General features: G+C 42.8%; 1 protein-coding gene across 2 annotated transcripts; it reads left to right on the top strand.

Annotated features, from left to right (window-relative positions):
- Window positions 1-548: 548 nt before the first annotated feature.
- Window positions 549-14124, top strand: LRR1 (leucine rich repeat protein 1). 2 transcript variants are annotated; one of them, XM_004601710.2, is made up of 4 exons: window positions 549-854; window positions 7321-7419; window positions 10596-11317; window positions 13410-14124. In XM_004601710.2, the coding sequence occupies exons 1-4, from the start codon at window positions 660-662 to the stop codon at window positions 13648-13650; spliced, it is 1257 nt and encodes a 418-aa protein (XP_004601767.2). In that variant the 5' UTR covers window positions 549-659; the 3' UTR covers window positions 13651-14124. The 2 variants fall into 2 exon arrangements, with proteins under 2 accessions (XP_004601767.2, XP_054988607.1); XM_055132632.1 differs by lacking the exon at window positions 7321-7419.
- Window positions 14125-17155: the final 3031 nt, after the last annotated feature.

The raw sequence follows: 17155 nt of genomic DNA, 5'->3' as shown, positions 1-17155 counted from the left end.
GGTTCAGTATCTCCAACAGGGATGCTTATTTAAGGAAAACTTCACTGTCACCGTTGAACTGAAGATCGTTATTACTGGGCACCATTTCACAAGCACGAAAGCACAGCCCAGGTGAAACACAGTGCTTAAGGTAAGGCCTGGGCCAGTGTGGGGAAAGGAAGAGCTCAGGGGTGCAACCTTGAAGGCAAGTCTAGCACCCAGGAGTGAGGAGAAAAGGTAAAGCGGGGACACGGGACCTCTTCTTTCGACTCCGCCCCAACTCCCCCTACCGCTCCGCGCGCTCCCGGAAAGGGACGTTGCGCCCCGCCGTTCGCCTGTGGCGCCCCGTCGTTCGCCTGTTTCGGAGGGTGCGAGCCGGGACGTCGGGCGGTATCTCCGCAGACCCGCACGCAGGGCCAAGACTCGGCTCCGCCGGGGAAAGGGACGTTATTGGTCTCCGGAAGACTCGGAGAGCCGAGTGCCGGGGAAATCGAGATGCTTTGCGCCGATACGGCAGGCACATCCGTGGACAGCTCGAGCTCCAGGACCCCGGGGGCGGTGCGGCCCGAGGGCAGATTGAAATTTCGCCGCCTTTGCGAAAGCCGGCTGCAGAAAGAGGTGGGGACGAGGCGCTCTCAAGCTCGCCGGCTGGTGGTGGCTCTGGTGGCCCGAGTTCCAGCATGAAGCTGCACTGCGAGGTCGAGGTGGTCAGTCGGCATTTGCCCACTTTGGGGTTAAGGAGCCGGGGTAAAGGCATCCGGGCGGTGTTGACGCTGTGTCAACCGTTGCCCCGCGCCGGTGCTGAGCGGGGCGACCCTCACCCTGCCTGCCTGTGCATCGCCACCCTGAAGGACAAGCGCGGGACCCGCTATGAGGTAAGGAGTGGGCGGGGAAGGCGGGTGCTGCTCGGGGCGTCCGGCCGCCTCGGACGCGGGCTGCTGGGTGGCCAGCTCGGAGCTCCTGGGCCGCTGTTGAAGCGCGCTTTGCTAATCTAGCTCTCTCTCTCTCTCGCTTTCTCTCTCTCTCTCTCTCTCTCTCTCGCTCTCTCTCACTCGCTCGCTCTCGCTCTCTCTCTCGTTCTCTCTAGTTCTCGCTCTCGCTCTCTCTCTCGTTCTCTCTAGTTCTCTCTCTCGTTCTCTTTCTCTAGTTCTCTCTCTAGTTCTCTCTCTCTAGTTCTCTCTCTCTTCTCTCTCTACACAACCCGACTCTGACTCACGTTCACATACAACACACCCCGACTGTTCATAGCTATCTTACCCTCCCCCTTTCAGAGCTCCTAGGCAGCTTTTGAAGCGCACTTTTCCTAATCTCGTTCAAACACACACACACACACTCACACACAGACACAACACACCCCGACTGTTCATAGCTATCGTACCCTCTCCCTTTGAAAGTTAGTGAACACACACACAAACACACACACACACACGACTGTTCATTGCTCTCCCTTAGAAAGTCACTGATCGGTCGACTTGCGCGCACACACACACACACACACACACGCACGCACGCACGCATGCACGCACTTTTGCGGAGTAAACTATCTCGCTACATTTTTTTTAAAAAGACGCGAAGACTTTGGAGTATGGGGAATAAATACAGAGATAAAATAGTAAGTGCTGTAAGTTGCATGATGATATTTCAAAATTTCGATTGCTAGGTATCCTTCGTTTTTTCTTAAACGTCTGAATCTGTGGGGCTTTCTTCGGTTGTTTTGTTTGTTTTGGTCCTGGGCCCTTTCCGATCTGTGTAACAGCAGAAAACTCTAGAAGCCACTGAAATTAACTTAGAGGTGTGTATGTGTGTACCTTTGGAGTATGTGCACCACACATGCTGCGTTACATCCCGGTTAATTTAGAACTGGGGCTGAGAGCTTGTAAAGACCACCAGGGCTGCACCCAGCAATGCTGGGGCTGAAAGTCAGGTCTTTGGGGACATGCGAATAGAGAGAGCCGTTGCAGCTTTCTCCAGCCCCAACACCAACATAGAACTTTTAAGGCAAAAAGTATTTTGGGGTTTGTTTATTCTTCTAGGGATGCATGTATGGTCCAACATATAGACACTAATTAATACGTTTCATCACAAACAAAAGGAAAGTATATGTACATATTTAAACACAGCAATAGATCCATTGAAGGAATTTGACAATATTCAGTATCTATATCTAACAAAAACTCTGAAAATGGGAAGAGAAGGAATATACTTCAGCAGATAAAGACAATATACACAAACCCATAATGATGAAAATGTCACAAAGCCAGATGGCTAACATTATAATGACCAAGATGAATGTTTTCCTGTCAGATCGGGTAAAAGGCAAGAGCGTCCACTCTCACATGGTAAAAGAAGTCCGGACCACATTAATTGTGGCTAATAATAAAAAACCAAGACAATAGAGGAGAAAATTGGAAAGGGAAGTAAAAGATTAGTGTTTGCAGATGATATATATGATATATATATGTATATATATATAAAATTCTTAAAAACCACCTATTTGAAACAGTATATTTTTATACTCAATTGCAGGCTACAAAACCTACATGCAAAAATCTGTTGCGTTCTAATGCAAATTAGAAGAGAAAAAAACAGGAAAGCAGTCACTTTTATAATGTTAAAATAACTGTAGAAATAGATCTGAACCAATAGTCTCTTTTTTTATTTAAATTTTTCTTCCGATAGCACAGCGGGTAGGGTGATAGCACAGGGGTAGGGCATTTGCCTTGCACGTGGCCGACCCAGGTGTGATTCCCAGCATCCCATATGTTCCCCTGAGCACCACCAGGAGTAGTTCCTGAGTGCAGAGCCAGGAGTGACCCCTGTGCATCGCCAGGTGTGACCCAGAAAGCAGAAAAAAAAAAAAGTTTTAAATTTTTCTTCCGACATCAAGATTTACAAAGTTGTTTACAATAGGATTTCGGGTATACAATGTTCTCACTTTCAATCTTGTGACCCATCCCTCTATCATTCACCCCCAGGTTCCATCCCTAGCATCCCCAGGTTCCATCCCTAGCATACAAGGCATTCTGACAGGATTCCCTTGTATTAAATTGGAGTATTTCATCACCCACACTTGCATCAAGGTTGAATTTTTTTTTAAATGACTTTTCAGATTCTTTCACTTATGATGAATATGCTTTAAGAAAAGGAGGCACTACCCAGAGCTACCTAACGTGGATGTAATTAGGTTAAAATCTGTATTAACTTTCCTCATTTATGGACTCTGTTCATATAATTTTTCTAATTGAAAGGACAGAATCAAAAATCCTGTGGCTGGAGCGATAGCACAGCAAGTAGGGTGTTTGCCTTGCACATGGCCAACCGGGGTTCGACTCCCAGCATCCCATATGGTCCCTTGAGTACCACCAGGAGTAATTCCTGAGTGCAGAGCCAGGAGTAACCCCTGTGCATCACCAGGTGTGACCCAAAAAGAAAAAAAAAAATCTTAACTAAATTAGGCCTCCCTACTTTTCCTTTTTGTTTTCTACATTCTTTCTTACATATCTAGCTCAGTGAAACCCTTCAAGTTTGTTTTTGCTTTGGGGGCCATGCCCTGCCAGGTTCAGCGGGTGCTTTTATTCTGTGTAACTGGAGTTGCTCTAGGAGGTGTGGGGAAATAGTTGTGGCGCCATTGTTAGTGTTTTCGAATCAAGCTTGGAACCCCAGACACAGAATCAGCAAGCTGGGGGAGTATTATTATAAGTGGGGATAAAAGAAACTTGCAGTACAAAAGCTCCTCATAAGTGGGAGGGAAGGTGAGCTAGAGCTGGTGGCCCCTAGAGATCTAACTGTGCTTTTTTTTTCCCTCTCTAGACCAGAATCTGTCTGGCAGCTGTTAATGGGATACGGGTGTGGGGTGATGGATGGGGACTCCATTATTGGTTCTGTATTCCCTGAGGTATGTTGATATCAGAAGGGATTTATGAAAGACATGCAACTGGATGGGATGTCTTAAGCTATGAGAGAAAGGTTCCAGCTGATGTCAAGAGCCTCCCTTCCCCATTTTGTCTGCCTAGCATGTCCCTTTCCCTGTCTTACTGGGATCCAGCATAGGCCTCTTGCATGCAAAGCGTGCAAAGCTTGCACTCCAGTTAATTGGGCTTTTTGGCCTAGCATTACCTATTTTTAAAGCCGTAATAATCTGCTTCTTAAAACTACTACTACAGGGGGCTGGAGCGATAGCACAGCGGGTAGGGCATTTGCCTTGCACGCGGCCGACCCGGGTTCGAATCCCAGCATCCCATAAGGTCCCCTGAGCACCGCCAGGGGTAATTCCTGAGTGCATGAGCCAGGAATGACCCCTGTGCATTGCCGGGTGTGACCCAAAAGGCAAAAAAAAAAAAAAACTACTACTACATAATTACTTGCTAGGAAGAATGAACATTTTGTGAGTCACTTGTTAAGATTTACTGTGTGCAAGTGTATTGCTGGATACTGTGGGAGATAAACTTGATCACTATGCTAAGACTAGGAAAGGAGAAACAAACTAATACTTAAAAGTGAGCTATGATGAATGCTATAAAGTAGAAGTAAATCCTGTGAAAGAAGGAAAAGGTTGGAATTCAAAGGGGCAGAGTGCATGTTTTTTACCCAGAGGAGTATTGGGTTCAATCCCTGGCACTCCTTGATCTCTGAGCAGTGACCTTGAACATCCCCTTGGTGTGGCCCCCAAATGAACAACTCAAACAAATGAGAGGCAGAAGATAGCTAAAGTGCATGCTTTGCATGCTGGTGGCCTGGGTTCTATCCTCTGCACCTTATGATCCCCAGCATTACTAGGTGACTCAAAAAGCAAAAAAGTGGGGGGGAGTCACTGTCATTGTCATCCCATTGCTCATCGATTTGTTCGAGCGTTCACCAGTAACGTCTCTCATTGAGAGACTTATTGTTACTGTTTTTGGCATAGGGGCTTATAAGGATTTTGTAGTAAGAGTTTATGCACAGGGCTTGGAGCCTAAAGGTGCTCAGTAAACATTTGTAGGAAGAATTTTTTATTGAATCCCTGTGAGATAGACCCTTGCAAAGCTGTTCATGATTAGGTATCAGTCATACAGTGTTCCAACACCCATCCCTCCACTATTGTATAGTACGTTTTCCAGCACCATTGTCCCGAGTTTCCCTCCCATCACCACCACCTCCAACCTGCCTCTCCCCTCTCTCCCCTCTCTCTTTCTCCCTGTTTTTAGGCATTGTAACAACCTCTGCTTTTTTTTTCTTATGACTTCAGCTGTCTTCCTATCTGACGCTTTACTTCCAAATTTATAGCCCTTAGCCAGTATTCTCCCTTACCCTCCAACTTGAATTTACTACCTACTCAAAATTTTCACTGTTCGCAGTGTTTCAAATTCAAGATAACCCCTATCAGGAAAACTTAAATCTTTGTCTCCTAAAATCCAGTATACTACTGAACCCTTTCAGTTCTACTCCTGGGAATCTTTCAGATTGCCATCCCTCTTTCTGTCCCTGCCACCACTATTCTTTACCTTTCTGTTCTTTTAAGGGATCTTCCTACCTCTACATTTGTCTTTGTCTCATCTCAATTTTTCTCTCACCAAAGTTCTTTACACTGAGTTAAAGGGAACTTTTCATTTTTTTATGTTTTTTATTTCGGGCCACTCCCAGCAGTGCCCAGAGCTCTGTGCCCAGGGGCTCAGGGACTATATGTGGTACTGAAGAATCGAATCCAGGTTAGCATGTGTAAGGCAAGCACTTTACCCCCTGTACCATCTCTTTAGCCCCAAAAAGTGTTTTTCAAAATGTAGATCTTATCTTGTTTCTATCTTGAAGTGATTCAGTGGGTTTTATTGTTCTTAGGATAAAATCTTAATTGTTTTGGTTTGTTTTTGTTTTCGGACCATACCTGGCTGTGCAGGGATCACTCCTGGCAGACTCAGGGAACCATATGGGGTCCTGGAAATTGAACCCAAATTGGCCTCATTCAGTGCAAGTCTCTATCTCTGGCCCCTAAAATCCTGAATTCTTAACTCGGTTTACAAATCACCTGCCTATCATATTTATTTCTGATTCATCTGCTCCTTTTACTGGCCTTACAGCTCTTCAGAGCTACCAAGCTCTGTTTTGCCTTCAAGGCTTTGCACAAATTATTCCCTCTTGGAATTTCATCACCTCCTTAGTCAGTGCTGTGGTAACATGTAGTGCATAGTACCCAGGATTTTGGCTATATCTCTGACTCTGAGCTCTCTCACCTTTTAATACCTCTAGGTCTTACAGCAGCATATACTTCACTTATCTTAATCTTTTCTTAAACACCTTGCAGTGCTCAGGGCATATTCCCTGATCTATACTCAGGGATCACTTTTGGTGGGCTGCTGAGAGACTGACCATATGAGATGCCGGGTCAGTCACATGCAATGCAGGCTTCCTACTTGCTGTACTGTCTATCTAGACCTCTGTTATGCTTTTGTTCTGTTTTGTTTTTGTTTGGGGCCACATCTGGTGGTACCCCAGGCTTACTCCTAGCTCTGTATTCCGGGATCATGCCTGGAGGGCTTGGGGATAATATGGTATGTCAGGAATGGAACTTGGGTTGGCTGCCTGCAAGGGAAACATCCCACCTATTATGCTTTTAGTTATATGTTTAGTAATTATCTTTTCATAAAACTGGCAATTTTAGAAGTATAATTTCCAATTGATATTTGTCACTATTGTCCAAGTTCTCTGTCATGCTACCTGGAATAGTGGTTTCTCAGATAATTGTTGCATTCTGAAGCTGAAGCACCAATTGTTAAAAATTTTTTGAGCACCTATTATGTGTCAATCACTGTTAAAGCCCTGGAAAACTTTGTTTGCAGTAGTGAACAATAGGAGGTGAGATTCCTTTCATGGAGTTTATGTGATTTTTGTGGGAGATGTGGGACTGAAGTTAAGAGAGTTAACCACTGCTATTGACAATTTTTATGATAGCCATATAGTTGTGTAGGGGGTTGGGGGACACACATTTCCACATTTTTTCACAAAAGGGAGTCAGAGAAAAGGGATCTTCTGTTCTCAGTAGAGGAATGTTACAAGATATAATAACATATATCACAAAGTAGATCAAGAGTGTAACCATATAAAACCACAAAACAAAAGAAAAGATCCTGCCATAAAGGGAGTGGAGGTTGGGGGTCAGTGCACTGGAGAAACTGGGGACTTTGATGGTGGGAGATGTGCAGTGGTGAAGGGATGGGTGTTGGAACATTATATGACTATGGGGGAAAAAAAGCACAAAACAGTATGTGTAAGGACTAAAAACCAAACCATGGACTGGCAAAGTGATTGGCATATTCTAGTTGAAATAAATATTTCTGGTTTTGTCCCTTTTCTCCCCCATGGTTTAAACAGCTAAAGGAGAACATTGAACAGTTCTTTACTAAATTTGTGGATGAAGGGAAAGCTACCGTCCGGTTAAAAGAACCTGCTGTGGACATCTGTCTAAGTAAGGTACGTTGTTGCATGAATTAATGTTTATCAGAGCAGAGAAATAGCTCAGAGGACTGGAGCTCATGCTTTACATGTGGGAAGCCCGAATTCAATCCCTAGCAAGCTAGGTCTCCTGAGCACTGCCAAGGGTACCCGAAATCACAAAGCAAACAAAAGTAAGTCTTGGTTTTTTTTTTTTTTTCATATTTAAACAAAATAAAAAGTAGGGCTGAAAATACAGAACAGAACTACTGTTCTGTTCTTAACTACTTGCTTTGTACGCAGCTGACAAGGGTTCTATCATTAGTACCACAAATGTTCCACCAAGCACCACTTAGGAGTGATCCCTGGGCACAGAGCCAGGAGTAAGCTCTTAGCACAGCCATGTGTGGCCCCCAAACAAATAACAATACATGAGATTTTGGAATGACAAGACTAAATCTATTGCTTCTACTTGGCATCTTTGACATGTGTTTTCATTGTTTATTCAGTGTAGTAACTCAGTAATAAAGTCAGTAATCTTGTTTGTTAATCATATTGCTGTTGTTTCTCATCCTTTTGGGGATGTGGGAATGGACCAAACCTGATGGTACTGGGAGTGACTCTTGGTGGTGCTCAGGGGACCATTTGGTGCCAGGGATCAAACCCAGTCTCCATTGTACAAATCATGCAGTCAGCCTTTTGAGCCTATGGAGCAGTCTCTCTGACTTTGCATGCATTCCACAGATTTGCATTCGTGCGTACACACACACAGACACACACACACACCACTTACTTAATTTTTTTAAATTTGTTTTGTGGTGCTGGACATTGAACCTAGGAACTCACATAATGGCAAGTGTTCTTACCACAAATTTCCATCCTGAGCATTCACCCTTATCCCTGGCATCCTTTATTCTATCCTAATGCATTATTCCAACTAACCTTTGTCTGTTCTCAAATTCTGCCTTCCACATCCATAGCTCACTCTTCACTGCACTCTCAAGTCTATAAGCCAGTACCCTGAACCTCCAGACTTTACTCCACTTGTGTATACTGCTACTAAAATTATCTGCTCTTGACATGTAATTCACATGTTCAGTATCCTTCAGTGATTTCTTACGGTTTTTTCCTCCCTCCATTTCTTTCTCATTAGTTTAATTTGGGGGGAGTCACACATAAAGGTATTATGACTGACTTCTGATTCTGAGCTCAGAAACCACACTTGGTGGGGCTTGGAGCATCATATGAGGTACCAGGGATTGAATGTGACTGGCCATGTGCAAGGCAAGTGTCCTACCAACTGTTCAGGCACCTCCTTTCTTTCCTAAAATAAAGCTCATCCAATGTATATTCTAATCATTTAGTCTTTTTCAAAACTTACATATTCCATCCAATAGTATCACATACTTAGTTTCCCATATTTACTAAATATTCACTACTTATTTATATGTAAATTTTGGGAAACTTCTAAAGTATTCTTCAAGCAGTTTTTTGTTTGTTTGTCTTAATTTTTATAAGGTTGCTCACAGGACGGAGCAATAGCACAGTGGGTAGGGTGTTTGCCTTGCACTCGGCCAACTCAGGTTCAATTCCTCCATCCCTCTCAGAGAGCCCGGCAAGCTACCGAGAGTATCCCGTCCACACGGCAGAGCCTGGCAAGCTACCCATGGCGTATTCATATGCCAAAAACAGTAACAAGTCTCACAATGGAGACATTACTGTTACCTGCTTGAGCAAATTGATGATCAACGGGAGGACAGTGCTACAGTGCAAGGTTGTTCACAATAATTAGATTCAATATTCCAACACCTTACCCACCACTATTATTTCCAGTTCTCCCAACCATCACACAAACCTGCTCCAATGGCTGGCCCTAAATAATTTATTTTGTATTGCTTGTTATGAATAAGTCTCTGAAAATGATTTTTTTAAAAAAGGGTTTCCATAGAAGAAAGTGTGTGAAAATTGTTGGATCTCACCCTGGAACCATTGAGCTCTTACATAAGAGATTACTAACATGTTGTTACAGGTTGAACCTTGTGTGGTAATATTTTTTTAATTGAGATTGATTTCCTTCTACCTTACATTCAGTGTATGCTATCCCGGGACATCAGTGGATTAGAGTATGAGATGTTACAGCCGCATGCTCCAGGAATTCTGAACTTTTTTTTTTTTTTTTTTTTTTTTTTTTGCTTTTTGGGTCACACCTGGCGATGCACAGGGGTTACTCCTGGTTCTACACTCAGGAATTATTCCTGGCGGTGCTCAGGGGACCATATGGGATGCTGGGATTCGAACCCGGGTCGGCCGCGTGCAAGGCAAACGCCCTACCCGCTCGCTGTGCTATCGCTCCAGCCCGGAATTCTAAACTTTTAAGTAAAGTGATACAGCTGGAGTTAAAGTTTTAACTGGATGGTTACTTTGGGGTGTAAGGCATCTCTGCAGCTTGTTGATCTTTTCTGAGATTTTTTTGTGAGTCTCTGGATCATGGCTGTTTAATAAGCTTATATGACACCAGAGGCAGTTTGTGGATGTGACTCCCAGGCTTCCAGAAGAACAGGGCGATGTGTGTGTGAATGTGGGGGGGAGGGGGGGAGGTTGCCCAGAGCCAGCTTTTAACAGATTTATTCATGGATGAGGCTTGTCCAAGCCTGTGCAGGTTGGCCACGAGCATGGCAGTGATTGGGTTCTGGAGGTTTTCGGCCGCCAGGGCTCTGTTAGAGTGGGTGGTGGGACTCACCCACCCACTCTGGGTGCCCTGATATGAAGTTCAGTCTGGCACAGGGCCTGGAGGTATCTCTCCTTCAAGTAGTTTTATTTATTTACTTATGTATAGATTTTGGGTGATACTTAGAGGTTCTAGCCTTTTGTGCTACCTCCCTGGCTCATAGATTTTTATGTCTATAATGAAATGTACTTAATTTTTTGTTTTTTGGGCCATAGCCAGATGTACTCAGGGATCACTCCTGTCAGAGCTTGGAGGATTGGTGCTGGGAATCAAACCAGGATAGGCCGTGTGCAAGGCCTTTACCACTGTACTGTCTTTCCTGAGCCTTCTGTGTTGGTTTAATCAAAATAAAATTCTGAATGGCTTCTTTTTGCAGACATTTTCAATAAATGATTGTGTCATTTGTATTTTATAGACTTGTGGGATAAATTGGCATTCTTGCTTTTTCTAAAATAGAATTAATTTTACAACTTATTTTTTTATTCAGGCCAACCCCAGCAGTTTAAAAGGTTTCCTTTCAGCTCTGAGACTGGCTCATAAAGGTTGTGATTTTGAAGCACCACTTTCAACACAAACACCAGTGAAGACTTCAGAATTTGAAAAATTTAAAACTAAAATGGTTATCACATCGAAAAAGGACTATCCTCTCAGCAAGAATTTTCCATATTCTTTGGAACATCTTCAGACTTCTTACTGTGGCCTTGTCCGATTTGATATGCGTGTTCTGTGTTTAAAAAAACTTAGGAAATTAGACTTGAGTCATAACCATATAAAAAAGCTTCCCACTGGAATTGGAGACCTCATTAATCTTCAAGAACTTAACCTGAATGACAATCACTTGGAGTCATTCAATGTTGCCTTATGTGAATCTACTCTCCAGCAGTCACTTCGGAGTTTGGATCTCAGCAAGAACAAAATTAAAGCACTCCCTCTGCAGTTTTGTCAGCTACGAGAACTGACAGATTTAAAACTTGATGATAATCAGTTGATAAGATTTCCCTTTAAAATCGGACAGCTGAAAAAACTTCGTTTTTTGTCAGCAGCTCGAAATAAACTTCCTTTTTTACCTAGTGAATTTAAGAATTTATCCCTTGAGTACTTGGATCTCTTTGAAAATACTTTTCAACAACCAAAAGACCTTCCAGTTATAAAGCTGCAAATGCCATTAACTTTATTGGAATCTTCTGCACGGACCATATTACATAATAGGTAAGACTTTACATGTCTTAAAATTTTAGATAACAATCTGGTATCATCATCAGTATGGGAATAGAAACCGGTATGCAATTTTTTTTTTTTTAGTTGTTTTGGGGGCTATATCCAGCAGTGTTTAGGGCTTACTCCTGGCTCTGTGCTCAGGGTTTGGGTGGGACCTTATTGAGTGCTGGGGTTGAACCTTGGTCAGCATGCCAGGCCAGTGCCCTACCTGCTGTACCTGCTCTGGCTCCCAATAGTTTTTATTACTATGTTTTGTTCTGCTGTACTGGGAATTGAATCTTGGAACTTAAACATGCAAGGCAAGAGCTCTGCTGCTAAGCTGTATCCCAAGTACCGTGTCATTTCTTTTCTTTCTTTTTCATTTCTAGACCACACTTTGCATTGCTCAGGGGCAACTCCTGGCTCAGTCAGGAATCCCTATGAGGTACAAGCCAATTGAGCCCAGGCCTTATATATGCAAAGCATATGCTTTAACGTACTGAGCTATATCTCTCGTCCCGCAATCCTTCTTTTAAATTGCTCAGGTGATTATTTTATACAGTTCTGTTATAGTTCTACACTAGGGCTTCTCAAACTTAAGTCCAGGGTGGAAAATCTGCATTTCGAACTAGTTTCTAGGTGAGCGTGACTGAGCATATACTAGTAGTCCATGGCACACCACTTTGAATACTAAGGATCTAGAACTGAGGGTGTAACTGTTGTTTTTTAGACAGTGATGCTCAGAGTTTGAGAGTGTATTTATGGACTAGAGAAGCAAAGTATGTGGGAGACAGAGAATGTGTTTGTGTTCAGGGAGTTGGGTAAGCAATCTCAAGACATTATTAATGTCTTGTTGGGAAAAGAGACTTGATTGTGATTGCACTGAGTGGACTAAAAAGGGTACAGCAGGCAGGGCCAATCCATGTTCTGTCCTCAGCACTGCATATGGTTCCCCCAAGCCCCATTAGGAATGATTCTTGAACACAGAACCAGAAGTAAGTGCTAAGACTTCCAGGTGTCACAGAAACAAACCAAAACCAAAATAATAAAAGCAGGACTTCTGAATGGTATAGGCAAGAAGAAATCAGTCTTTCTTGCCCAGCCAAGAAAATACAAATAAATTTGAAGGGGGGTGGGGGGTGTTGGTTTCGAGATAAAAGGCAAATGCCCTACCTGCTGAACTATTGCTTCAGCCCTAAATTTGACATTTCTAAAAACTTGATTCTAAACAGTTGATTTCTAAGGACTGTATGTGGATTTATTTAAAGAAATATGTCCTCACAGGTAGAATTCAGCAATTCTCCCACTACTCTTAGGAGAATTGTATGACAGCTTTACATTTAAGTTGTTATACTGGCTTAAAAAATGCAGTTATATTTTTATCATATGGCACTGTATCACTGTTGTCCCATTGTTCATTGATTTGCTCAAGTGGGCACCAGTAACGTCTCCATTGTGAGACGATTTGTTACTGTTTTTGGCATATCCAATATGTCACGGGTAGCTTGCCAGGCTATGCCATGCAGGTGGGATACTCTCGGCAGTTTGCCGGGCTCTCTGAGAGGGATGGAAGAATCGAACCTGGTCGGCCAGGTGCAAGGCAAACTCCCTACCCACTGTGCTATCACTCCAGTCCATTTTATTATATATTTTATAAAAATACAGTTAGAGAAAAAGGACTCATTCTGTTCAATAGGTAATGCTAGCTTTACTAAAAGAAACTTTATGGATCCTTTTTAAAACACAATGTATATTATTTTTAGTGTTATTTTCTCTAGTCTTATCAGTTGAAATATAATATACTAAATCATTTCCTCTTTCAAAAAAGGAATTCTAGGAGCTAGTGAGATAGTACAGTGGGAAAGGCTCTTTTGCCTTGTGTGTGACCAACCTGGTTTGATTCTTGGTACTCTTATAGTCCCCTGAGCCCACCAGGAGTGATCCCTGAGTGTAAAAACTTTAAGCACAGTCCAGTATTTCTGCCCCCTCAAAACAAAAGGGATTTTATTTTTCTGTAGTTATTTGCTATCAAATAACTCATATACTATTAAAATTCTGAATCTAGTGAAACTTTTATTCTTATTTTCCAAACTTTCTTTAATAGGATACCATATGGCCCTCATATCATACCTTTCCATCTTTGCCAAGATTTGGATGCTGCAAAAACTTGTGATTGTGGAAGATTCTGTCTAGACTCTTTTATTCAAGGAACTACTACCACGAATCTACACTCCATTGCTCACACTGTTGTCTTACTGGATAATATGGGTAGTACACAAGCACCTATTACCTCTTACTACTGTTCTCTAGCCTGTTACGTAAATTCTTCTGATATGTTGAAGTGATGAATGATACCGCAAAAATAAATTAATTTTATGGAGTTTATAAAATTGAATGAAACTCATTTATTTCATTTTATAAACCACTTCAGGAATATTATGTTTCAGCAATGTCAAATTGAAGGGAGAATGTGTTCTGTAAGACCACTTGACTTAAAGGCCTTAATTTTATTAAAACCTAATTAATTTTGTTGTGAGAGTAATTTTGTTAGTTTTATTATACACAACTGTATAACTATATATAACACAATTGTTGTATTGAAGTTGTATTTATTTCAGCCTAGGGTTTTCAGAATGGCTTGTGGGGTAATCTTATTTTATGATTTGGGGGGGCATGTGGGGGTCACATCTAGCACTGCTCAGAGCTTATTCCTGGCTCTGGACTCAGGTATTATTCCTGATGGTTCTCAGGGGATTGTTTATGGTGCCAGGGATCAAACCCATGTCCACCATGTACAGGCAAGGACCCTTCCATTGTGTTCAGACCCCTTGGGATTATCTTTTAATATTAAACAACTATTTTTTTTTAAATCTTATTTTATTGAATCACCATGTGGAAAATTACAATGCTTTCAGGCTTAAGTCTTAGTCATACAATGCTGAAAAAAACATCCCTTCACCAGTGCCCATATCCCACCACCGAAGACAAAAGAAAAAGAACCACAGTACACCTCCCATCCCGCCCACCCCCACACCCCCCCGCCTTGTAACTGATAAATTTCACTTTACTTTCTGTTTGCTTTGGTTACATTCAATATTTCAACACAAACCTCACCATTATTATTAGGAGCATCCCACTAGCTGTTGTGAAGAGAAATGAGGTCGCGCGGCCGCAGTAGCGGTCACGCGGTTTTGTATTTCTGTACTTTAACAACTAAGTCCAGGGAGATTTCTTCTGGATATTCGATCATTGCAAGCTTGTAAACCCCATCTGTGGTCGTCATAATATGGCGGTCCCCACGCCCTTCATCCCCGGGAAGGGACAGGCGAGAGAGAGAAATACCTTTCCCCTCCCGGGCGGGCATGGGATCACAGCTTAGTTCTCTGGCAGGAAATAATCTGCTAGGAGCAGTCCATGTTTTAGTTGGTTCAGCTGGGTCTGGATTCACGCGGGTGCAGCTGAGGAGGAGCCGCACACGGGTCACATCTCGGCAGCGGTCTTAAACAACTATTGATCCAAATCACTTCTCAGACAGTGCGTAGGGCAGACTCCTGGCTCTGTGCTCAGAGATCACTCCTGGTAGTGCCAGGAACAGGAGGAGGTCAGATGCTTACTTTCATGAGGTGGGGGTACCCTTTTATTTTTTTAATTTTTGCTTTTGTGTCACTACTGGCAATGCTCAGGTTATTCCCAGCTCTGCACTCAGAATTACTCCTGGTGGTGCTGAGGGGACCATGTAGGATGCCGGGGATCGAACCTGGGCAATTGTGGCAAACTCCTTACCCACTGAGCTATCTCTCAGGTCCCTAGTGGTGGGGTAGTTTTTGTGCCGGGAATGAACATGGTGCCTCAGCTACTTTGTGCCCTTTATCCTAATCTATATCATTTATTAGTTTATTTTTTAGTTGATCATAATGTTGCTTTCATTTCATGGGTAATTTAGGTCACTTGAGTTTCAACCTTCCACTGATTTCAGTCATAATTGTTTTTTGAGTATGTTCTAAAACATGAGAGGGGGGATGTGCCAGACAACATTGGGTTGTCCTTGCTCTTCCCGCAGGGAGCTTAAGATTTATTGAGCTACTCCCACAACAGTACCCCTGAGGCACCCCAAATCCATCAAGCACTAGTAATCTTATATTGCTTTTCTCTTTCCTTTAGATGTCGTTTGCATGGTTTATTTAGCAATGTCCTTTTTGTATAGACACAGGAAGACAGTTCATGCTATGCTTTGTAACATGGGAATTAATTGATTTTAAAATAATATTTACTCCTGAACATCCATATTTACTTTACTTAAGCCTCAGATGCCCTTAGTTCCTAGCAAACCAAAAGCAGGGTCCCGACAAAAGGACTGGATACACCCAAGACAAGCTGTAAGCTACCGTGGCAACAAAAGGGGACAAGCTAAGTGCCATAAGTATAATAAGAGCACGGTTACGGAACAAACTCTGTCATGACCCAAAAAGTAACTGAATAAGGGTCCTGCTGGGGTTAGGAAAGATTAACCTGGCCTGAGGACTGTGGTTTGGAATATATAGTGAGATGTCCCCAGGAAGAGCCAACCTTTACGCTTAATATATCTCTTACTGTATTCATACAAAATGACTAGAAATATAAGTAAATTTACTGTGATTGTTTAAATGGATTATTATCTGAGGAAAGGAGAAAGGAATACACTTTGGATGGAATCCCACCCTTGAGCAGATCTAGTAATCTGGAGTGCTGAACCCCCAGATGAATTTTGTCCTTGAGTTAATCTCCTGATGGAGTAGCTTTACCTCTGTTTATTATGATAATGTTCAACCCCACCTATGTGTATCGCCACCCTTCATGATTTCTATATAACTATAAGGGGTAAGAAGGGACTAGACGGTGAAGACTAGAGGATGAGAACTGAGACTTGGGTCTTTAGGACTTTGAAGTCTTGGAGAACTAGAGGATCTGTGAGGACTGGAAGGACTAGATGACACCATAACTGGAAGTAGAGGACTATGAGACTATGACGAGATGAGGAAGAAAATGTAACGAAGTAGAGGACTTGGAGGTCTACGAGGAGACTAGGATGACGGAACTATGATAACTGGGACTAAGATCAAAACTATGACTATGACGGCACCATAAGGGAAGAGATTGGACAACGCTGGGGATGAAAGACCGTCTACTAACCATTCTGGGGCCTGTGCGCCCCACTGCGCCTTTTTTTGTTAGAAACTCAAAAGGATAGAGAGGTACTACAGGACATATCGTTTACCTTGCATGCAGTTCACCTGGGTTCAATCCTTCACACCCCATATGGCTCCTCTTCCTGACACCCAATATAGTCCCTTTTCCCCCACCCCACTAGCCCTGTTGGGAGTGGTTCCTGAGTGCAGAGCCAGGAGTAAGCCCTGAGCATTTCCAGGTGTGGCCCCCAAACAAAAAATAAAGCGTTTACACTCTAGTAGACTTCGTAGACTTCAGGTTATTTTCTTCTTCTATCAGTTTATAGGGTAAACTATGAAACTATGAGCTAAGCAATTTAAGCAGCTAGTGTGATTGCACGGCTTTAAAAAAAAAAAAGGTAGCATGGTTAAAGTTTATACTATCGATAAACAATGCACCTCACCACCTAGACTTTCTAGGAACAGGAACAGGGCACTGTTTTGGGGCCTACTCAAGGATCACTTCTGTAGGTACTCAGTGGACCACATATGGTGTTGAGATGTAATGCAAGTACCCTCCTATCTGTGTACTATTTCTCCTGGCACCGGGAACTGTACTTTTAATCTTGCATGGCTAGTAGTCTTTACTGAACAGAAAAAGACTTTAAGAGGGGGGGAAAAAAAAACTTTATCCCCGAATTTGGAT

The sequence above is a fragment of the Sorex araneus genome, chromosome 3 (assembly GCF_027595985.1).
Source record: "Sorex araneus isolate mSorAra2 chromosome 3, mSorAra2.pri, whole genome shotgun sequence".
Classification (NCBI taxonomy): domain Eukaryota; kingdom Metazoa; phylum Chordata; class Mammalia; order Eulipotyphla; family Soricidae; genus Sorex; species Sorex araneus.
This window is presented reverse-complemented; position numbering and strand designations above follow the sequence as displayed.

Coding starts and splice junctions, on each gene's coding strand:
- LRR1 (XM_004601710.2), top strand. CDS start 660: ATGAAGCTGCACTGCGAGGTCGAGGTGGTCAGTCGGCATTTGCCCACT. Junction 7,420..10,595: donor TGGACATCTGTCTAAGTAAG/GTACGTTGTTGC, acceptor TTTTTTATTCAG/GCCAACCCCAGCAGTTTAAA. Junction 11,318..13,409: donor CGGACCATATTACATAATAG/GTAAGACTTTAC, acceptor TTTCTTTAATAG/GATACCATATGGCCCTCATA.